Source organism: Hippopotamus amphibius, chromosome 4, assembly GCF_030028045.1.
Source record: "Hippopotamus amphibius kiboko isolate mHipAmp2 chromosome 4, mHipAmp2.hap2, whole genome shotgun sequence".
In the NCBI taxonomy this organism is placed as follows: Eukaryota; Metazoa; Chordata; class Mammalia; order Artiodactyla; family Hippopotamidae; genus Hippopotamus; species Hippopotamus amphibius.
The window spans coordinates 131,515,330-131,539,651 of record NC_080189.1 but is presented as its reverse complement, the minus strand read 5'-3'; the positions used below and the strand labels follow the sequence as shown (position 1 = coordinate 131,539,651).

The following is a 24,322-nucleotide window of genomic DNA, read 5'->3' as shown; positions in this document are numbered from 1 at the left end:
GCTATATGTAATGAGGTGGATAGAACTACAATCTGTCATACATAGTGAAGTAAGTCAGAAAGAGAAGGACAAATATTGTATGCTAACTCACATATACGGAATCTAAAAATGGTACTGATGAACTCAGTGACAAGAACAAGGACGCAGATACAGAGAATGGACTGGAGAACTCGAGGTATGGGAGGGGGCGGGGGGTGAAGGGGAAACTGAGACAAAGCGAGAGAGTAGCACAGACATATATATACTACCAACTGTAAAATAGATAGCCAGTGGGAAGTTGTTGTATAACAAAGGGAGTCCAACTCGAGGATGGAAGATGCCTTAGAGGACTGGGGCGGGGAGGGTGGGGGGGACTCGAAAGGGGGGGAGTCAAGGAAGGGAGGGAATATGGGGAAATGTGTATAAAAACAGATGATTGAACTTGGTGTACCCCCCCCCCCCAAAAAAAAGATGTCCACATTCAAAAAAAAAAATTTTTTTTTTAAATATTCCCGATGGGGGCTTCCCTTGGTGGTCCAGTGGTTAAGATTCCATGCTTCCACTGCAAGGGGAATCCCTGGTCAGGGACCTAAGATCCCCACATGGCATGGGCAAAAAACTGCTCCCAGTTTGGTTAAGGGCTAGAATGCTTGGACACCCAAGCCGTCTGCTGTGAACACACACACTGTAGAGTGCTGTTCCAAGCTTAGGGTGGGCACTGAGAACAATGCAGCAGATAATGTCCCCGCCTTCACCACTCTGTCCCCTGGATCTGAAGTTAAGCAGAGACCAAAGAATAAATGGAATGAATTAAGTGAGACTGGAGAAAGGGACTTTCCAGGTGGTAGGAAGAGCAGGTGTAAAGATCTTTCAGCTACAATAAACTGAAAGAAGGAGAGTGTGGTGAGGGGCTGGGGCTGGGAGGCCAGAGAGGGAAGAAGAGGAGAGAAGCTAAGATTTACGAAGTGTTTTCTGTATACCAGGTGCTGTTCTAAGCCCTTTCTATGCATTCATTCACTTAATCCTTAGAAAAACTCTATGATGTGGCTACCAAAGGGGAAGAGGGGGGAGAAAATTAGGAATATGGGATGAACAGATACACACTACTATATATAAAATAGACAAGCAACAAGGATTTATTGTATAACACAGGGAACTATATTCAACATCTTGTAATAACCTATAATAGAAAAGAATCTGAAATATATACATATATAACTGAATCACTTTGATGTACGTCTAAAACTCACACAATATTGTAAATCAACTATACTTCAATAAAATAATAATAATAATAAACCTCTATGATGTAGATACTATTATGTTCCCGTTTTAGAGGTGAATAAACTGAGGCGGAGGGAGATGAAGGATTGTTTCCAGGGTCACACAGTGAGCCAGGAGAGGGACAGAGCGTGAACGTCAAACCCTTAACCATTAGACCACACTGTCCGTGGTAGAGCCAGATGATGTAGAGCTTATGGGTCACAACAAAGGTTTCAGACTTGATTCTAAGTTTATTCTAAGTTCACTGAAGATGAGGACAACAGAGGGCAGGAGAGCCAGAGACGACCTGAGGATTCAATCAAGAGGTTCTTGAGGCCGTCAAGTCAGCTGATGCGAGATGAGATTGTTATTCAACTCACAGCAACGAGAAGACCAAATTAAAGACTTGTTCAGAAAAAGTATGACTAGTCTTGAGGCATAGTTCCCAAAATCAATTTTTCCCTGAGAGGAAAATGGTCTAGAGACAGAAAAACGCTGATTTAGATATAACATGCTGAGAAAAAAAAATATGGAAAAGTCATGAAAAATTTTAAAAAATATATGAAGCACACAAAGCACTTTTAATCACAGTACCTTTAGAGAATAAAAAAATAATAAAATACACACCATCTAAAATAATCACTTTAATACTTTTAAGTGTTTCAAATACAAATAGCAAACATTGTTATTTTGACCCTCCGCACTGACTAAACTCACTGACCTGTGTCTACACACAGTTTCCTTTAAGAAGTACGTCTGCAGTTGGGAAGACAAGTAATAAATGATGAAATCCAGCACCGACCTCCCAGCACCGTTATGAAGAAGGATTGAGCCAACATTTGTAAAGCACTTAAAATAGTGCCTGACACAGAGAAAGAGCCATACGTGTGTTAAATACATAAAAAGTACTCACTGCTAAACCACATATTGTTTTAAAGGAATTGGAAGAGGATAGAAAATAGAATGCAGCACCCAGTGATTACAGTTTGTGCAACTCTGGTTACAGTTACACTGCTACCCAGCATCCCATATATCGGGGAGGTCAGAACACTGGAGACCTAGTGTCACACTACAGAGCCTGATCCTTTAACTCTTAGATTTGCCAGTTCACGTCACGAAGAAGAATACTATCGCACGCATATACCCCATGCAGGCAGAGACAGCTTGCACCAGCTGACAAGAGCCGGTCATGCGTACTGCTTCTCAATTCCATGATCAGTGCTCGGCGATACCACCTTGGTATCTGGAAATCGTCACAGGGACAGTATTCACACCAGAAAAAATTGGCAAATGCTACAAAACAGTATGCAAGTTTTCATCAAATAATAATAATATTAATGAATTCAAGACAAACATCCAACTCATCACAAGCTCTGCAAGGCCTCATGGGCATACATTCTCAGCAGAGACACACGTGTGACAACTTTCTTTAAAAAAAACTTGTATTGTGATCTGGTAAATTCAAAAGCCCTCAGATTCACTTTCAGTTCCCTGCTAGGCACTGCATAAATCTGATGAGAAAATAAGTTCATTTCTGAATTTCAGGCAGTGTGAAATTCTACCAGAATTCTTTTGTCTGAGAACACAGCAGGAAGGCTTGGTAGTTTAAAGGCCATCTTTCCCTCTACAGACTCATCTAACGCTGGCCAAGAGTTGCTAAAAACTGATCATATTATCGATTTTTTAAAATTCCTTTTGTTAAGATTGAGAGAACTTTAATTTTCTAATCTTCATCTTCTCATTTGGGATATTCTGGTCCTTTGCCCCTTTGATATGAGTTTAGATCAGAGAATGTAATTTAATTTATAATGTATACCTAGAAAAATTATTTCTTTACATTTATATTAACATATCATATATACTATAATATTTAATTACATTAATTATGCTAACCATGTAATAAATATATAATATATAATATACGTTAACATATAAAATAAATTATAAACAATTCTAGATTTTGAAGTGGTTTGAAATTCCTCTACTAGTTAAGTGCTTGGATACAGACCAGAGCTAGAAAACTCAGCGTGAGCACACTCAGGGTGACAGACATGGACACATGTGGGAATGGGCCTCATTCGTTGCCTTCAGAGCTCTTAGTTCAGCTTTAATTATAGGTATTTGTTAGCGCAGTTTAGAAACGTGCTATTACGCCCACTAGACAGTGAGCTCCATGCACCAGGGACTCTGCTGGTACCCCCAGCACCCAGTGGAGTGCCTGGTATGGACCACATCCTCTACAGAGATTTGCTGCCTAAAAGATGGGAAGAATTCCTGTTCTGGCGTCTAGAAGCATTCTGGAGATAAAAATCTGCACTAAGGCAAGTAAGCCAAAACATCAGAATCAGGCTGAATGATATCCCCTTTGAAGTACCATCACCCCACCCCCACCCCCCATGCCTCCATCCTCTCGCATCACAGGAAGACTTGGGAGTCCCTCACAGGGTCTACCATGGATTATCCCCAGGCCTGGGTCCTAGAGAGAACCCTTTAAGCACGACCACGGGACTGATTCGGCTGATAAGCCCCGGAGGCATTTGGAGCTCTTGGCAGCGCAGCCAGGGGACCGCCCATCTCAAGGGTAAGAGAAGACCCGGTGCCTGCGGCTCTCCTCTCGCCGAAGAGCGTGCGCATGCGCCGTGTGGGCTCGCACAGCCCCAGAAGTCAGGAGGGCATCCCCGGAGGGAGGCGGCATCACCGGCGGCAGCGGTGACTTAAGGTATTCCAAAGCCTCCCGGGCACCAGCAGGGGTCACCGGCTGGAGTCACCAGCAAGGAGCAAACGTGCTGATGTGTGTGACTCCAAGAAGAAAGCATTTGTGAGTTCATACGAAGCAGGCTTTTAGAACATCCACCCCACCTGAAATGGGGGGATTTGGGGCCCTAAAATAGCTTGTGAAAGCAGAGTCTGAGCAAACTGGCGTCCCTATACATAGAACCCCACTAGTAATATACACACGATGTGAACAAAAGGCTGTCGTCCGCTCAACAACCTGTGTCACTCTCTTCAATCCTGCACAAGGAAATCTACACACTGAAAATCAATGACCCATGCCTTTAATTTCCAGCTGGGGCTGTAAACTTTGTTGCTATTATAAAGGAATGCATGCTGAATTCTTTAGGTGCCCTTACTCTTACCAGTCCTTAAAAATATTTATTTTGAAAATATCTTGCAACTCTCAAAAATCTCACTTTATATATTAAAACTGTCCCTACATTTTATTTCCTCCCTGGGAAAAATTAACATTAGATGCCAAATTGTTACAATCACGTAAAGCTGTCCTAATCAAAGGAAGTCCTAGCTCAGTTCTGACAGTGCCTGATGCCCCAGGCCTTTTGGCACAAGGACGACTGCAGTCTAGTTTCTGGCCCCGTCTACACTGACCTAATCCTGACAGCTGTGCGTCACTGGAAGTATAAATCAGAAATTCTACCCTTCTCTCACCCCCAGTGTGGTAAATGGCTACTTGTTTCTTGAGAAGAGGGAAAAAAATCCTAGAGTTGACATACTTTCCTGAAACATCCCGCTTCTAAACAGCAAAGGACGGGTATAAAAGGAAATGCTCTCCCTTCTTGGCATGGCCGCGAACACAGTGTTCCTCATACACTCTCTAACCACATTGCAAAACACATTATGGAAACCCAGCTCACACACTGGGCTCAGATTGTATGATAAGCTTTTTCTTAAAAAGAAGAAAAGGGGAACTCAAAATGCCATTCATTTATTCAGAAAAAAGCAGTATTTCCCCTCCCAGCCCCCCTTTTTTTTCTTTTACCTTCTGTGACATCTCTTACATTCTGTTTGGTTACAGAATGATGATGAGTTTCATTCCAAGGAAATCTGGAAAGGAGGTCCCTTTAGCAATCTGGATTTCATCTCTCGGCTTTTAACTTGCTATTTGTCTCCTTCCCTAATATATAACTAAAGGCTCTCCATCAGTGTTGGCATCAGAATTGCTTGGAGAACTTTCAAAAAAAATTACAGATGCCAGCCTTAAAACCTTGCATGTCCTTTGAGTCTGAAATTGCACACGGAGGCATTTCCCCTGAAGAAACAATCATCTGAGCTGCCGAAGTCCCTGTAGCACTTGGTTCAAGTCTCTGAGTACTAAAGAGGCTACACAGAAGGAACTGGAGTAGGGCCACTGAGAGCAGATTTATTTGAAAACCTTATACCACACCTCTTACTGATGTGACAGTGGAAACAGCCTCCTCTGCAGAGCTATGGTGTTTTCCACTCAAATAGCCTGTTGATCTCATTTCTAGCAAGTCACATCTGACCTTGCAGATAGCCCTAATGTAGCCAAACCATCTTGGCGCCCCCTTGGTACAACCCCCTGTGACCCCCTCTGCGTTTGGGCCCATGGACAGCCAGTCCATAATAGTCCCTTTCTTCTGGCAAGCGTTGCTGCCAAGGAGTCTGGGCATGTGCGGATGCTCAGGGTCTTCTGAGGACACTCTCTGTGGCCATCATCCTGCTGTCATTCGGCTGCCGCCCAGCAGCAGTTAACTCTCTGTCCCCAGCCTCTGCTGGGCTGGTCCGCTCACAGAGTAGCTGATGACGCCCGTCTGCAGCACAGGGTTCCCCTAAACATAGACACCCCCTGCACCATCCACACACGTGTACTCTAACCTAGCTGGTCTTCCCTGCCCAACTCAAACAAACACCCCCTTACTCATTTTAACCACATCCTTGTCCTTTTCTTCTCAATGCTTTTTACTTCTGAACAAATCTTAACAGTAGTGTTTACAATAGCTCAAAACTAGGGGCAAAATCTAGTTGTCCAACAATAAGTTGATAAGTCACGGCTCATTAATACAAGGAACTATCATTCAGCCAAAGAAAAGAATGCAGGAAAAGATGTAATAACAAGAATAATACCCACAATTTTTTAACAAGAACGATACCCCCCACATATTGTTGAGAAAAAAGTTACAAAATAGGTTCTCTTAAGTAATGAACGCCCGTCAAGATGCTAGAAGTTATATACATCTCTAATGGGTAGGACTACGGTTGATTTCTATCTTCTTCTTTTTTGTTTACATCTATTTGATAGCCCTTTGCAATAAATATGCATTATTTTGGAAAAACAGAAAACACTGGAAATTTTAAAAATTCACAATGGAATGTTAAAAATGTTATCTGGCATTGGATGTGTTGGACCTCAAACCTATGTGGACTCCACTGGGGTGGTCTTGCTCTGTCTGCAAAGCTGAAATGCACTGTATTAGATTGCATTGCATTGCACTGAATCATATGCCAATGCAGCAGCAGGCACGAGACCTCGGAGGTGGTCACACTTTTCCTCTGGGTTGTACAGTGTCATGATTCCTAGGGAACCAACGGCTGGAGAGGCTGAGAATTGGCCACCTGAGTTCTAGTACTACCCTGGACATAGGTACTGCCTATGACTCTAAATGAGATCCTACATTGATTTTCAGACATTTAGCAGAAGAATCATTTTTCTTCCCAGTGAAATCTCTTGCATAACATACCAACTCCTAAGCAAACAAACGTTGTTTTTCTGGTTGAAGTAGGAATTGGGGCATCCAGAGACCCCAGTTCAGCCTCCCCTTCCTGCCCTCCCCACCTCTGGGAGATTTTTACAGTGGCTCTTGGAGCAGCTTTGGAGGTTTCCAAATTTGACTATTTGAAAAGCAAACAGTCGTTGGTCTTAAGAAGGCAACTTCCATTCCAGCAATAGGTTTGCCCACTCGGGGTGAGAAATGCAACTGAAATTATTTTTACTTCCCAAACATGCCTGTTTGTTACATGGACATCTGAGTTTCTAGAGACCCAACCTTCCTTCTATGGAGAAAGCTTTCTTCACCATGTCTGCCTACAAACTCCTACAAATTCCAGATATTCCCCTTAGTCTTTTCTGACCTCCGACGCCTTAGATAAAATGAAGTTTTCCATCACTTGTGGCCCCACAGTACTGCAACCACTATACACTATTATACCACATTGTAATATGATGCCCAAGCTGGGCTCATGCTACTCTAATGAGGCCTGCAGGTAGGACTGAAAACTCACTCCCTAACCACATACTCCCTTATGTGTCTCTTTGCAGTCACTGGTTTACATGGGACTTAAGGAATCTCCGTGGGGACAGGGAGGAGAATCTAATGGTGACCATGATTGAGGGGTCAGACAATATAGGTGAGACTGATGTAAGGAGAAATTATGTGACTCCTCAGAAAGAAAAAAAAAAAAAGCTACTTCCAAAGCAGAAGGAGTCAAGCTCTACCAGAATAGGCTGTAAGATCTTGTGGTAGGAGAGGAAATGGTGGTTTCCAGTGGATTGAATGACCATTACTTGAAATCATTAAAGCCCAGCCAGTCTGTGATCCCGTATATATTCTGGGGGTAAAAGGCTTGTGTTTCCAAGTGAAAATAGCTATTCCATGACTCTGGGACCTCTCTAGGAAAGTAGAATTCAGTGAAGTCAATACTCCAAAGGCAGAAGAAAGATAATTAGTTTAAAAATCATCAGAACATCAAACAACATTCCAGAGGCAAGAAACAGCAGTACTGAGGGTGTATGGAGCAGAGTCTAGCAGGAATGGTGGGAAAATTGCACGCCAAGTTGTTTGTATATGAGAATGACAACTGAGGAAAGCAGGGGGAAGAGGATTTTCAACAGTCTAGACCAACAAATGAGGCCATGGGAAACCCATCCTGGGTCTGGTTTAAAAATGAGAGAGAGGACAATAGGGGAGAGGAAGAGAGATGGAGGTCCAGTCACTAACAGGTTGGGACCGAGCTAGCACAATTCAGATGGAAATACTAAAGTGTGTTCATTGGTATCCACGTACTAGGAAGAGCAGGGAACGTGCAGGCTATACGTTGTATTCTTATTATTTGTTTGTATGACTGGGACCTGACACTGTTAGGTGCTACGTGCATCTGTGAGATTGCCATGCCTCGGAGATCTGTGTACCAGAAAATAGTCCCACGTGAGCCCCAGTCTGCGGGAAATGACCAGCTTAGATGTTACAGCTTGGTAATCACTTGATACTTAGGTATTTCAACTGGTGATAGGAAGTGAGCAAAAAGGATTCCTTGGGCCAGGAAAGATTGCTTTAAGCAGATGTCAAATATAGAACTTTTATTTTTAAATTTAGAAAAAAAAAAGCTACACAAACTTCGGTAGCTTGGAATTAAGATAGTATAGTTAGGAGGGGTGATGAGGGAGGGATGGAGTGGGAATTTGGGGTTAGCAGATGCAAACTATTATATAGAATGCATAAACAACAAGGTCCTACTGTATGGCACAGGATAGTATATTTAATATCCTGTGATAAACCATAATGGAAAAGAATATATTAAAAAAGAATGTTTATATGTATATAACTGAATCACTTTGCTATACAGCAGAAATTAACACATTGTAAATAAACTATACTTCAATTAAAAATAAATTTAAAGATATATTGATGCAACAACAACAAAAAAAGATAGAATAGTGCAAATGTGTCTGTAAATCCAAGCATTGTAGAGTCCCTTAGTTTCATCTAGCATAAGGTGAAAACTGCCACAAGTTGACTGGTGTGTATGCATTTCAAACCATCTGGATAGAGGAAAGAATAGAACGTATTTCTTTCCCAACATTTTCTGAAAGGAGCCAAATTATTCTAAACTTTATTGTTACGCATCCCTACCCTATTGCTTTGATTCTGAGGTACCATATGCAGTGAAACCATATTTATAGCACACTTGCTTATATTCAGATTTATGTATTATAATTTGTTTAGGAGCTTATGTATTAATTTACGCTCCAGACGATAGATGAGAAATACCTGATCGATTCAAAATTCACACAATCGATTTTATTTGTATGCCTGTTAAAATGAGTATAGGAGACTATTTGAGTTCAAAGTTTGCACAAAAATCAAATTTTTGTGCAATTAATATTTACAAAATTATTTTGAATAATGCTAATAAATTAATATTTGCAAAGGTATTTTGAATGAATGCTAATTTTTTAAATTGTGATTTTATTAAATGGTGGAGCTATTTAACCAGACATTACCCTTCCTAAGTTTGAGCAGAGAAGAGCTTAAGAAGGAGGCTCTTCAACTACTGAACAAGATGTTCTTGAGTCTCCTCCCCAAGACTGACTTTTTCCTTGGGATTCTCTTATTTTGATTCTCTTTCCATCATTACTTCTTAATACAAGGAAAATGCCCCTTTAAAATCCAATTCATCACTTAAAATATAAAATACCAATAATTTATTCCCAAAAATATACAGTGCATTTTTTTTAAAGAGAACTTTCACTAAAAGCTTAGAAAGTTCACATTAACATGAAAATGCAAACTCATTAAAACAGTCCAATTTCAAAATAGGCTTGTGTCATTAAGGTGTCTAGAAAAGCAGTAAAGGGTTTGGCGATTCCCAAATATCCTCATTTTAAGACAAATACACTTTGCTGTGGAGGGCAGATGTACCTTGGGAGTACCTTTTCTTCAACAGACTCATTGGCTGCCATCTTATCTACCTTGTCGCCTGTGTTATGTTAAACATAACAGTCTATCATCCCCCACCGAAGGACAAAGTGCAAAATTTGAAGCTCAGAGTCTCAGGTCTCCTGGGGGCTCCAATTCAGTTTTACTTTTCAAATTGAGGAACAAGAGTGACTGGGGGCGGAGGGGGGGCGGGTGGCTCTAGTGTTTTCCTTCCTGGTCATAATAGTCACCCTATTACCCCAAAGCATTCTCCTACGACTCACTCAATTTATCCCATCCCCTCCGTCAGGGAATAATTAACAACATGATACCCATTTCAAATGCAAAATCTTTGCCGTACACTAACCATACCATTCAAATACTGTCAATCAAACACATACCATCACATGAAATTAAATGAAAGTTGAGGGAATTTATGACTGACCAAACAAAATATTCAATTAACAAAATACTTTTTTTTAAAGGCCAATCAATATTTAGTTTCAACTGTTCCCTTTGGAAGAATGTGGCATATCTTGGTTTTATGAGTGTAATCTTTAGAATTTTGACAATCCACAATTAAAAACACATAAAACTCTAGAACACGTCTGCAGTAGTCATATTAATTCCCGTATCGAAGGTATCTAGACTAAACTCTCTATTTATTCATCTCAAGGTTTTGAGAGAGTGCCTAAAAACACAAACATATAATAATTTACTCAGATAGTTTTCTTGCTAGATACTAAATAAATAAATTTGTAAATTAGTGTACTAGATTTAGTATTCACTTAGCATACATTGAAGATTTAGTATTCAATATTTTGTAATTTTATTCATTTATCAGTTGTATCAAAACTGAAGAAGAAATAAGAAAAACTGTATAGCTATCAAAGTAGGTTTAAAATAACCATATTTAATTAAAAAAGCATGTATATATGTGTATAACTGAGTCACTGCTGTATAGCAGAGACTGGCACAACATTGTAAATCAACTATATGTCAATTAAATAAATAAATAAATAAATAAAAGTGGGAAAAAATAGTTATATTTGGATATCTTCATTTGTAGTCTTCATTTGTAATGTTAGCTCCTAAAAAAGATCATTAAACATGTCACCAGATAACAGAATGGGAGAAAGGTGAACTATATGTCAAACTTCTAAAAATATTTATATTTAAAAGAATACTTACTCTTTTGCCTCCCTCTAAGAGGATATATCCTGAGTTTTTCAATAATATCAACCACGATCAAGCAAGTCAGAACCAGAGAGACTGGCAGGTCAGGTAACATATCCGGTAAGGTATCAGCAGAACCATTAATATTCTTTTGAACCTGTTTTCAGAAGACCATTGAGAAGCATTAAATTTTTGTGCTTTCTTTGCTCAAAATTCTTTACGGAGTTTGAAAGGAGTGCTAAATTAATTATACATACATTTACTAAAAGACTAGAAGCTTGATATCCAGCTTTTTAGGTGTTCAACCCCACAAGGTTTTGAATCATTTTTAAAGATGTGATAAGAATTCATACCAATGGAAGAGCTTTCAGTTCAAGATGAAGCTCAGTAAATGCTCGTAAAAAGTTAACAGTAGGCTCCTGGAATAGTGGAATGGGGAATCTCTCCCTAACCAACTGCTAAGCAGAGTCTCTGAGAGTCCTAGCTCAAAGAGCTAGGGGGACAAACATTAGAGTATTGGGTCTTCCAAGAAGAGAGAGCCAGGTAAACCCAGCTAGGCTTTGGAGCACTTCCTTCGTCTGTTTCAGGTATCTACAGAAAAAACCATGGTAAACATCATGTTAATGGCGATATGTTAAGAGTTTTCCCTCTGAGATCAAGAATAAGACAAAAGTTACACCATGATCATTTCTATTCAACACTGTACTAGAAGTCCTAGCCAGTGTAATAAGGCAACAGAAAGAAATAAACAGTATAAGTATTGGAAAGAAAGAGCAACAAAATGTCATTATTCGTAGACTATATGATTATAAATGGAGAAAATCTCCCCAAAATGGATAAATTACTCCTACATACCAAAAACAAAGAGTTAGAAAATAAGTTTTTTAAAAATGATAGCATTTGATGCAACCTCAGTCAAAATTCCAACTTTTCTGTGGAAAATGAGAAGCTGATTTTAAAATGAATATGAAAATACAAAATGAGATATTCTAGAAGAAAAAGAAGATAGGAAGGTTTACTCTTCTGGATATAAAGAGCTATTATAAACTACAAGAATTAAGACAATGTAGTATTGGCACAGGAATAGAAAAGTAGGCAACAGAACAGAACAGAAAGCTCAGACTAGGTCTTGTATACACACATCTGATTTATAACAAAGGTAGCACCACAGATAAATGTGGCAATGTGACTTTTTAATAAATAGTGCTCAGTCCATTAGATATTTGGGGGAAAAACTTGATTCCCTACTGCACAACATACACAAAAATTAGTACCAGGTGGATTGTGAATCCAAAAGAGAATGGCAAAATAATATAGCCTCCAAAATATAATATAGGAGAATATCTTTAGGATCTCAAGGCTCAGATTCACAGTATGACAAAATCGTCTCAAACAAGTAACCAAAAGAACTGTCCATAAAGCAAAGAAATTGATGCATTGGACTATTTTAAAATTAAGAGCTTCTCTCCATCAAAAGATTCCATTAAGAGTATGAAGTCACAGAATGAGAAGATATCCACAATACATATATTGTATTGTATTGCCATTCAACAAAAGGCTTGAAATCTGAATACACAAATAATTCTTCCAAATCAATTTTTAAAGGTAAGCAAGACATTAGGAAAAATGAGCAAGATGTAAAATATGCTCAATCTCATTAATTATTGGGGAAATGCAACTGAAAACTGCAATGAAATTCAAGAATATCCTCCCCAGAATGGTTAAAATAAAAAGTGTAAGTCTTTTTATGCTGGGGTTAGGGAGCACAAGGATGGCTCATTCTCTGCTAGTGGAAGTCTAAGTCAGTATCATCTCTTTGAAAAACTGACACTGTCAGTTACCATTGAGTACTTGAACATCTTGTGACCCATCAATTCTACTCGCACATTTAAACAACTGAAATGCTTGCACATGGGCACCAAGAGACATGTTCAAGGATGTTCACAGCAGCAAAAACTGGAAATGGAAATGGCCATCAAGATTAGAACTGATGATGTATACACACCAGCTGATTCACTTTGCTGTACAGTAGAAGCTAACACAACATTGTAAAGCAGCTATACTCCAATATAAATTAATTAAACAACAACAACAACAAAAATTTTAACCATTCTTGTGGGTATGTAGCAGTGTCACATTGTGTTTGAGCTTACATTTTTCTGATGACTAATAACGTTCAGCATATTTTTATGTGCTTGTTGGCTATTTGTAGATCTTTGTGAAATGTCTATTAAAATATTTTGCCCATTTAAAAACAAAGAGTAGAACTGATGAATAAAGTGTGATATATTCATAAAATGAAATACTGTACAGGAAAGAAAATGAATGAACTACAGCTAAACAGAAAAACATGAATGAAGCATACTTTTGAGTAAAAGGAGTCAGATACAAATTAGATACACAGATAGATAGACAGATAATAGATAATTTTATTTCCTTTTATAAAACTTTCAAAAACAAATAAACTAACCCGTGGTATTAGGGGTTAAGATAGAAGTTACCTTTGGGATGGAGGGAAAGGTAGTCATCAGAGGTGGCTTTTAGGGAGTTGGCAAAGTTTATTTTTTGACCTGAGTAGTGTTTCCACAGGGGTTTACTTTGTGGTATTCCATTAACATTGTATATTTACTTTGTGTGAACTTTTCTGTTTGTGTGTTATACTTCAGTGAAAAATCAGAAACAAAGGAAAGAAAAATATGCAACAGTGGGTAAGACGTAATGAGAAGGAATCCAAAAAAGGGCAATCAGACTATAGGTAGGGCATCATTTGTGAGAGTGGTATTCTTTGCAAGGCTGTACACTGAACTTTTAGAGCTCTTGGGAACCTCCCGTGCACTTAACATGGTCTTCGGGAAGGAAGAAGAAAATGATAAAACTAGATTAAAATATTCCTGTGTTGCAGTTTGATACAAAGCATATCTGTATGGCTTTCTGAGCTTATTCTGTGTGTTCATACATGGTCCTACACGCCACATCTAGGACATCTCCCAACAGTTATGTAATTTCTAATGATGTCATCCACTACTCGGTACTCACCTCTCTCACAACGTTGATCATACATATTCTAACTGCCTGTTTATTTTTCTCTCTACCGCTAATAAAAAATTACTAAAGGCTAGAGATTGTCAAATTTTCTGAGTGCTCTATACCCAGTATCTAATACAGTGCCTGGCATGCACTTAATGACTATCTACTCAACATGTAAATGAAAATGTTATAAATAAATAAATAAATAAAATTACATCTTTCACAGCACCTTGCAAATTAATAAGACTAGCAGGGCATTCTGCTTTGAACTCTCTGAGTAATAAAGTTCTCACAGGTTGAAAGCTCTGCCTATAATATTCCTGTCCTGCAGATGTCCATTCATCAGAGTCCCTTTGCAGCTGCATTTACTGAAACATAAACTCAAATTTATTTTCAAATAAACATCATGTGCAAATTATTTGTCAACGGATATCTTATCAAAGGTCTTAGCATGTGAGTGGTTATTACCTTGGATATTGTTCTTCTCCATTTAGCACCAAGGACGCTCAGGGAAAACATCGGGTGAGAAGAAACACATGTGGATGTACTCTCAACTTCCTTGTTTTTTCATTATTTTCAAATAACATTCCTTTCTCACACACACAAACACAGGAGCAACTTTTTTCATTGGCCGCTACACCTTCCTCCACAATCACAAAGGTAACAATGAACTTAGTGCTTTAAATATATATTGCAACTTGGAAGAAGACGGGAGAACATCAACTTTAAGAAATTCGTTGGGCACACCACTGTATGAAATTTTAATAACAGATGACATTTAAAAACCTCAAAATCTTGCAGGAGAAGAAATCGAAATTGCGTACCTCGGTCACTGCTATAGAAAAGCTGAAGCTGGGAAGTGTGGTGAGGAACACGCACATCGTCAAAACAGGTCTCCTAGCAAAGGAGAAAAAATAAGCAAAAGCCGTAATGTACAAGATCAACAGTTCCTGTTACATTTTGCCAAGTTTGCATTTCCTGTTCCATTCATCTAGTTTTTCTAAGAAGCTACTGCTTCCCTATTTCCATCTCCCAAATGTTTGACTATGGCAAAAGGGAACACACACAAAAGCTAGCATGCTTTTCTAGAACAAAGGGGTGAGGGGTTTCCGAATAATTAGCAAACCATCAACTGCTAAAAGCATCACAGTATGAGACAAATGACGTTCAATACTTTCAAAATGCACTCATCAGAATCCTGTCCAAGAGTTTAGTTCGGAGGTGACCAACTGAAAAAGAGAACAGCATGAACTTCTCCAGTGATACTATACCCCGTGTTGCAAAATTGATTTTTCAAAAAATATATTTAGAAACAATATGCTGCTAGATAGTTCAAGATGACTTACAGTGAAAACATCTGGACTTTTTTACTTGAACCAAAAAAAATCATATATAGATAGAAATCACATAGTTTTCCAAATTTGTTTTTGGACGACTTTTTAAGCCTTATATGATCGAGTAATCAAATAGTTATTGAGATATAATATATAATAGTCTATCATGACAGAGAGAATTAAAATATATATTTAACATCACTAATTTATGGGAAGATAAAAATATACTTGAAGGTTTTCTTTTTTTTAGTTAATTAATTAACTTATTTATTGGCTGCATTGGGTCTTCGTTGCTGCGCGTGGGCTTTCTCTAGTTGCAGCAAGTGGGGGTTACTCTTCATTGCAGTGTGTGGGTTTCTCATTGTGGTGGCTTCTCTCACACGGTGGTTTCTCATTGCATGAGGGCTTCAGTAGTTGCAGCACGCAGGCTCAGTAATTGTAGCTCGAGGGCTTAGTTGTTCCGTGGCATATGGGATCTTCCTGGACCAGGGATCGAACCTGTGTCCCCTGCATTGGCAAGTGGATTCTTAACCACTGTGCCACCAGGGAAGTCCCTCAAAGATTTTCTATAGTGAAATATTCATCTCCTCTTTCCTTAGTTAAATAGGTGTTATACGAATTATATACATAAGATAGTATGTGTTTAAGTGCAAAAAGTGTTGTTGGAGTCTTACAAATGACTAAGAATTCTCCTTGGTCCTGCTATGTCCCTGTGTCCCAGTCCCATCCCAGATGTTCTAGGTATAGACCTAAGGTAGGGAGTGGGATCGCCTGTCTCTCATAGCCAGACTCAGTACAACCTACTAAAGCCAGATGTAAGATGAAATTTAATAAATTGGTAGCTTTGCCTCTTCTCTGGGCCCAGATCCAAACTCCTGCAGCACTCAGCTCTCTGAGTCTAGCCACGCCATTCACAGAGTCCTCTTCTCAGCCTGACCTCTAAAAAATAAGAGTGCCCCAGGGATTATTCCTGCAGCCCTTTTTTATTTCTATTATCTCCCTTGATTATCTTAGCCAATCCCATCACTTTAAACACCACCCACTTGCCCATGACTTGCAAATATGAGTAAAAATGATACACACTCTGGCTGTAGAATTTGTTTTCATTAACTTTTAGAAAAGACAAATACATCCTTTTTCCACATAATCTCCTTGCTTTTCAATACCCTTTGTTTATCTGTCAACAAGCTTTCATATTCCCTCATTAAAAAATGTTTTAGGCTGAGCTGTGAGCCACGAATGCACTGCTGTCTTCACTTCTTCATCAGAAGTGAATCCGGCTCCTTCTTGATGGCTAACACTTGTGCGATCTTCCTTGAGCTTTTCTGTCCATTCACACACGCTTCTTTGCAACAAAACACTTTCTCCACACTGCACACAAAGTCTTTGATAAATAATGGCACCAGGTACACCCTCAGACCACAAAAAAACGATTCACTGCCCGCTGCTCTTCTTTCGTTCAATTCACAAGTGGGGCATCCATTTTTGCTCACACCAAAGTTACAGATGAACTGATATAACACGTTCACACCAGCACAGCAGTGACTGGGGAAATAGTAGCCTTGAACGGGAAGTGCTGATAAGACAGTGCGGCCAAAGGAAGTTTTAATGTAACCAGAGTGCAGATCATTTTTGACTCACCCTCGTAGATTACAGTATATATACACTGGCCTCTATCCTAAGCTCTGGACTTGGACACCCAACTATCTGTTTGGCACCTCCACTTGGATGTCTGATAGGCAAGTCAGACTTAACACGCCTGAAAAAGAACCCATACCCGTTCCAATCATTATCAAATCCTGCCTGATGATTTACTGCCAACATGCTTTTCGAATAGACTTCTGCGAACACCAGGGTTCACTCACTATCATCTCTCATCTGCAGTTTCATAACCAGTTTCCCGTTAGCGTCTCTCTTCCTGCCTAGCAATATTTTCTCCGTAGAGCAAACGTCCGATTTTTCAAATGTAAAACACCCCTTGTTACTGCCCCACTCAAAAATCGCCAGTGCTGGAAGGATTGGGGAATGGGGAGTTATTGTTCAATGGCTGCAGAGCTTCCGTTTTGCCAGATGAAGAGGGTGCTGTGGGTGGATGGTAACACACCAGTGTGCGTGTACTTAATGCCAATGAGCTGTGCACTTAAAAGTGGTTAAGATGGTACATTTTATGTTAGTGTTATCTTACCACAAAATACACTTATTTGTGTATTTTAGAGAATTTTTTTTTTAAATTTCCAATAAATGAGCAACGTAATTAGAATAAAATTGAAACCTATCACCATTGCCTACATGTTCTACATGATGCGGTTTCTCTTCTTTCTCTTATTCTCTGGGCTTAGAATGACCTGCCTCTTCCACACCATTCCCGCCATACTAGCCCTCTGGTTATTCTGTGATCACACCAAGCTTGCCTCACCTTCAAGGCTTACACTGGCTCTTCCTTTTTGCCAGGATGTCTCTAGATCATAGACCTGGATCTAGATCATAGATATTCCACATCAGGCTCTTTTGTGCCCATCCCCAAGGTAAATTCCGTGGAACTAGGTACGTTATCTTAGTTGTCCATTACTTTATCTCCAGCATTTAGAACAATGTTTCTAAACCTTTTTTGTACAATACACTTTCTGGGAATCTACTAAATCCTACAAAGCCTTCTCAAATGCACAAAATACATAGATTTATGAAACAAAGCAATTATGTTGAAAGACAGTTATCCACACTCTCTTAAATTTTGATTTAGTAATTTATGTCTTATTTTCTATCTAAGGACACACTGTCTTCTTATTTTCTTTGGAGCACTCAGGATCTAGTGGGAACTGTAGTCTCTCATAATTTCAAGGTAGTGAAGATCACAAACTGTAGCCTGAAGTACCTGCAACAATTATAATGTGATATGAAAAAAAATCTACGTAATAAAGTTTCAGGTCCCGCTAATACTACTGTGGTTTGTAACCAACATTCATGATGGAAATAAATGCTAGCTTTCAATTAGAGGTTATTGAAAATAGAGATGTAACATTTCTCATCCAAGTTCAAGAATTCCCTAACCCTGGAGAATGTCTGGCACATAGTAGGAATTCAATAAATGCTAAATGAATGAATGGAATAGTTAAGTGAATACTAATCCAAATCTGTGTTTTGTTTAACCAGAAATAATGATAACCTGTATTTGAAAATCTTGACTTACCACTAACATATGCTTATAATTTATTAATGAGTGTTATGGGTTGAATTGCATCCTTCCTAAAAGACATGTTGAATTTCCAACCCCAGGACCTCAGAATGTAACCTTATTTGGAAATTCGGTCTTTATAGAGGTAGTAAGTTAAAATGAGGTCATTAGGGCAGGCCTTATAGAAAGGGAAATTTGGAGACAGATATGTACAGCAGGAAGATTACATGAAGAAACACAGGAAGACGCCATGTGAAGACAAAGGCAGAAATCAGAGTGATGTATCCACAAGCCAAGAAATGCTGCGGAGTACCAGCAGACCACCAGAAGCCAGGAAAGAGGCTTGAAATAGTCTCCCTTACAGCCCTCAGAAAGAACCAAGCCCGCCAACACCTTAATCTCGAACTTCTAGCTTCCAGAACTGTGGCACAATACATTTCTGTTGCTTAAGCCACCCAGTTAGATGTACTTTGTTACAGCAATCTTAGGAAACTAACATAGATTTTGCTACAGGGAAGTGAAGGACTGTTGTAACAGACACCCCCCAAAATGTGGAAGTGGCTTGGGAATTGGGTAATGGATAGAGTCCGGAAGAGTCTGAAGATGCAGAATAGAAAGAGGCTAGATTACCCAGAAGAGAATGTTAGTGGAGATGTGGAAGTTAAAGGAGATTCTGGGGAGAGCTCAGAAAGAGGAGCGTTGTACCGAAAGCCTCTATCATTCTAGGGAATACGAATATTGTTATGAACAGAATATCGTTAGAAACATGAATGTTAACAATACTTCTGGCAACATGGCGACTATAGTTAAAAATACCAAAATCCTTATCTGGACTAAAATATTTGTAACTATGTATGGGGATGAATGCTAACCCAGACCTATTACAGTGATCATTTTACAATACATACAAATAGCAAATCAATACACTGTGTACCTGAAACTAATACAACGTTACATGTCAATTATACTTCAATAAAAACTATTAAAATAATTTTTAATAAAAAAAAAGTGCTTCTGCTGAGGTCTCAGACAGAAAAGAAGACCATGTTATTGGAAACTGGAGGAAAGGTGATCCTTTTTATACAGTGGCAGAGAATTTGGCTGAAATATGTGCTATTGGGTAGAAAGGAGAACTTGTAAGCAAGGGGCTCAGACACTTAGCCGAGGGGATTTCTAAGCAAAGTGTTGAAAGCACAGCCTGGTTTCTCCTTGCTGATTAGAGCAAAATGCAAGTGTCTGAGAGGGATAAATTGAAGATGGAATTGTTGAACAAAAAGAAGCTAGATCTTGAAGATTCAGAAAATTCTCAACCTATCCATATTGCAAAAGACCCAAAAAATGAGAGAGCATGTTCCGGAGAGAATACTGAGGGTATGGCTTGTGAAATCAATGAACCATCTCAGCAGAAACCCTGGCAGCTTGCACTGAAGGGGGACAGAGATGGAACATGATGAAGGAAGGCTGTGAGACTGCTGGGATACAATCAGCAGGATACGGGCTTACACAGAGCTATTTGGCTGCAAATGTGTGGTCTCTCTCAAGAAAAGAAAAGGATGACTCTGATGATGCTTGGAGGCCAGGGAAGCTGCCACTGTCACCCCAGGCCCCGGGGTTCCCCAGAGGGTGGAGCCCCCACCCTGATGAGCCCAGAGGACAGTGCTCAGACACACAGGACACTGAGTTTATTGTCAAGCCTTAAAACTTAGACATTTTGGGTAAAACCAATACACAGGCAGACCTTGTTTTACGGTGTTATTGTGCATCGTAATAAATTGAAGATGTGTGTTATCAGTGAGACCACACTCAGACATTAACAAGCCAGCCAGCAACCCAAGGAGACATCCCAAAGAGTAAGAGGTCCAGAAATCAGAGGACAAGAATAAGTGATGGAACCTGGACACTGGAGAAGAGAAGACCCAGCAAACTGGATGGGATGTGGCTGAGATGGCAGTGATGAGGCCACCTTCAGATATTTGAAAAGCTTCAGGCCTTCCCTGGTGGTCCAGTGGTTAAGAATCTGCAATGCAGGGGACATGAGTTCGATCCCTGGTTGGAGAACTAAGATCCCACATGCTGTGGGGCTACTGAGTCTGCGCCCTCCAAGCCCTCACACCACAATGAAAGATCCTGCACGCTGCAACCAAGATCTCATGAACCAAATAAATAAATAAATATTTAAAAAAAAAAAAAAGCAAAGCTTGTGGCATATGTTAAAACTTAAACAAGGTAAAATGTTTCATAGTGTTGGAGTCTTTCTAACTTGGCACTGCCCAGGATTGCTGACATGTCATGGTCTAAAGTAATTGCACTCTGCAAGACTAGAGAGAATTCCTGAAATGTAGCCCCTACTTACACAGTAGTCTGGGAATCCCCAAAAGTCCTCTAGGTGTGTTTTGCCCCATGGCACCCTCTCCAAGGAAATTTGCTTCAGTTTCAGGTTGGCTTTGTAGGTCAATGGTTTCAGCCATTCACTGATATCCCAGTCAAAGATTCCTCTTATTTATTGGGATATAAAATTGGGTGTGACTGTGGGGACTTCCCTGGTGGCGCAGTGGTTGAGAATCCACCTGCCAATGCAGGGGACACAGCTTCGATCCCTCGGCTGGGAAGATCCCACATGCCGTGGAACAACTAAGCCCGTGTGCCACAACACTGAACCTGTGCTCTAGAGCCCATGAGCCGCAACTATTGAGCCCATGTGCTGCAACAACTGAAGCCCACGTGCCTAGAGCCCATGCTCTGCAACAAGAGAAGCCACCACAATGAGAAGCCAGTGTATCGCAAGGAAGGGTAGACCGCACTCGCCACAACTAGAGAAAGGCCATGCACAGCAACGAAGACCCAATGCAGCCAAAAATGAATTAAAATAAAATTAAAATAAAATAAAATAAAACAAAATTTGATGTGACGGTATGTCCATCCATTGTAACAAATGTACCACTCTGGTGGGAGAGGTTGATAATGGGGGGGTTATGCATATGTAGGGTAGGGGATATATGGGAAATCTCTGTACCTTCCTCTCAGTTTTGCTGAGAACCTGAAACTCTAAAAAAATAAAATCTTAAGAATAAATACATAAATTTAAAGAATAAAGTGAAGAAAAAAATTTTGGTGTGAAAATAAATAGCTTTTCTTCTTTCCTCAAACCATCTCCCTCGCCTATTATAAATTATGACAGGCATCCCTAAAAAGGAACAATCATTCCAAAAGAATGAGGACGTGCTTAACAAGAGTAAAGGAAAGAGCACAGGACTGAAGTTCAGACTACTGCTGGTTTAGTGTGTGTCTTAGGCTCTCTGACGTTGTTTCCTCCCTTATAACATGGCAATTATATCCGCCCCCTCAACTTTACCATGCTGGCATGCGGGTCAAGTGAGAAAATGAAACATAAAAGCACGCTACGTAGAGAACAGACTTGTGGTTGCCAAGGAGGAGAAGGGGGAAGGGGAGGGATGGACTGGGAGTGCGGGATGAGCAGATGCAAACTATTACATTTAGGATGGATAAACAACAAGGTGCTACTGTAGCGCACAGGGAACTATATTCAATATCCTGAGACAAACCATAATGGGAAAGGATACAAAAAAATGTATATTTATGTGTAACCAAATCACTTTGTTGTACAGCAGAAATTAATACATTATAAATCAACTATACTTCCATTTTTAAAAAGTAAAAAATAAATAAAAGCACGCTATGTGTAATGCAAAATACTTTATAAGATATTCATATCATTTTTTGACCTTCATTACTCTCAAAGGATAAAAGAGACCTACAAGATTCTCCAGATACACAGAGTATCACTTATAATGTAGAATCTTCTTCAGTTTTATCATTTTTATCATCACTTCTACCACTTCTCAGAGTCATTCTGAGGATTAACTCAGATCATGTTTTCAATGGAATTATTGGGTTGGCCAGAAGGTTCATTCGGGTTTTTCTGTAAGGTCTTATGGAAAAACCCAAATGAACTTTCTGGCCAACCCAATACTAAATTCAGCCTGAGGCCACAATGCTAGTATTCACTGGGTCCTTATGATGTGTCAGGCACTGTGCTCGAAACTTTACTTGCATAATCTTGTTCAGTTTCTTAAAACAACCCAATAAAGAAACTAGGTTGTCCCTGTTTTGCTCATGAGAAAACTAAACTTTAAAGAATTTAAAGAATTCACACACGGTCTCACAATCAGGTTGATGCTGGGATTTGAACACAGGTCTGCACCTCTCAGCCATATTGTCAGGGCTTCACTAGCTGGATGACTCACTCTCTCCTGAATACCAGCCTCACAGGGCCCATGACGCCAATGTGGACAGACAGAGAGGTTCTCAGATAGGCCCATCAACAGTGTATCTGTGGGGCTTCCCTGGTGGCATAGTGGTTAAGAATCTGCCTGCCAATGAGGGGGACACAGGTTCAAGCCCTGGTCCAGGAAGATTCCACATGCTGCAGAACAGCTAAGCCCGTGCACCACAACTACTGAACCTGCACTCTAGAACCTGCAAGCCACAACTACCGAGCCCATGTGCCACAACTACTGAAGCCTGAGCGCCTAGAGCCTGTGCTCCACAACAAGAGAAGCCACTGCAATGAGAAGCCAACACACTGTAAGGAAGAGTAGCCCCCACACCACAACTAGAAAAAGCCTGCGCACAGCAACAAAGACCCAATGCAGCCAAAAATAAATAAACAATTAAATAAATCTTTAACAAGAAAAAAACAAAAAAACAAAAAACAGCATATCTGTGAATTCTAAGAATCTATGAAATCTCACATAAACAACTATTTATCTAAGCGTTCTTCAAAAACAATTCACACTTTCAATCCCTACTTTCTAGAGTAACAATTATTTTTGCATCATCTTCGTCTAGAAATCAGGTTATGCAACACACGTAATGTTACCACATATATTAAAATACTTATGCTCATTTTTGGAACTCATATATAATATCCAAATATACATCTTTAGGGGAAATGTATCCTAATGACACTAGAAGAATTGCATTTTTTCTTGAAACACACAGCATTCAAAGTCAGAAAGAATACAGGAAAAGTTGCATAAGTTAGAAAAAACAGCACAGAATCAGACCAATCTGGGCTCACAAATCCCAGCTCCACCAGTTATAAGCTTTATCACTAAAGTTAATCACATGTTCAAGTTTTCATTTCTTTACCTGTAAAACAAGAATACTAGCGCATACCTCACTGGGTTGTCATAAAGTTTAACAGTATGGAATGTGTAAGGCTCCTAGACTGGTACTCAGTAACAATTTCTTCTTTCCTAGGCCAGTGAGAGATCATGAGGGAACAGTTTCACAGTTTCACTGAAATCATAGATAACCTGTCCTCTATCTAAAACTACTTAGAATATCATGACTGGCCACACCCACAAACAGAAACAAAAAAGGGGAAGAGTATTTCCCAAAAGAAATCACTGAAAGATTGTAATTATTGTGATAGCCCAAGATAACTTAGCACAAGGGGAGTAGCTGGACCAGATGTACAAACAAAAACAACAAAGAAACAAACACAAACACTAGAGCATAGAAATGAAAGACTACTCTTTTCCTTACTTTCAATTGCCCCCAGAGATTGGTACCTCATCCTTCAAAGAAGCAGTTCAGGGTAGTAGTTAGAACTACTAATTATGGAATTAGATGGACCTAGGTCCAAAGTATAGTCCTTTCATTCACTTGTCAACTGACCGGGTAAGTTTCTTAACCTCTCTAATCATCAGTTTCCTCTTGGGAATAATAATGATAAAACTCATAGAAAATACATACTTCACAAGGTGGGATGGAATGAAATGAAATTCATATATACATTTTATAGCACATAATAAGTGATCCTTAAAGAAGCAAGTATAGCTTAATAATAATAGCAGTAATAGTATGTTAATAAGCGATCTGGGAAGCTTTGGTGC

General features: G+C 39.5%; 1 protein-coding gene across 1 annotated transcript in view; it reads right to left on the bottom strand.

Annotated features, from left to right (window-relative positions):
- The window catches only part of TMEM236 (transmembrane protein 236), a 31,407-nt gene that overhangs the window by 5,367 nt on the left and 1,718 nt on the right, over positions 1-24,322 (bottom strand). The window contains exons 2-3 of the mRNA XM_057733581.1: positions 14,720-14,792; positions 10,884-11,025 (exon numbers count right to left, since the gene is read on the bottom strand). Of these exons, the coding sequence (XP_057589564.1) occupies positions 10,884-11,025; positions 14,720-14,792 (215 nt within the window). The remainder of the gene's footprint in view (positions 1-10,883; positions 11,026-14,719; positions 14,793-24,322) is intronic.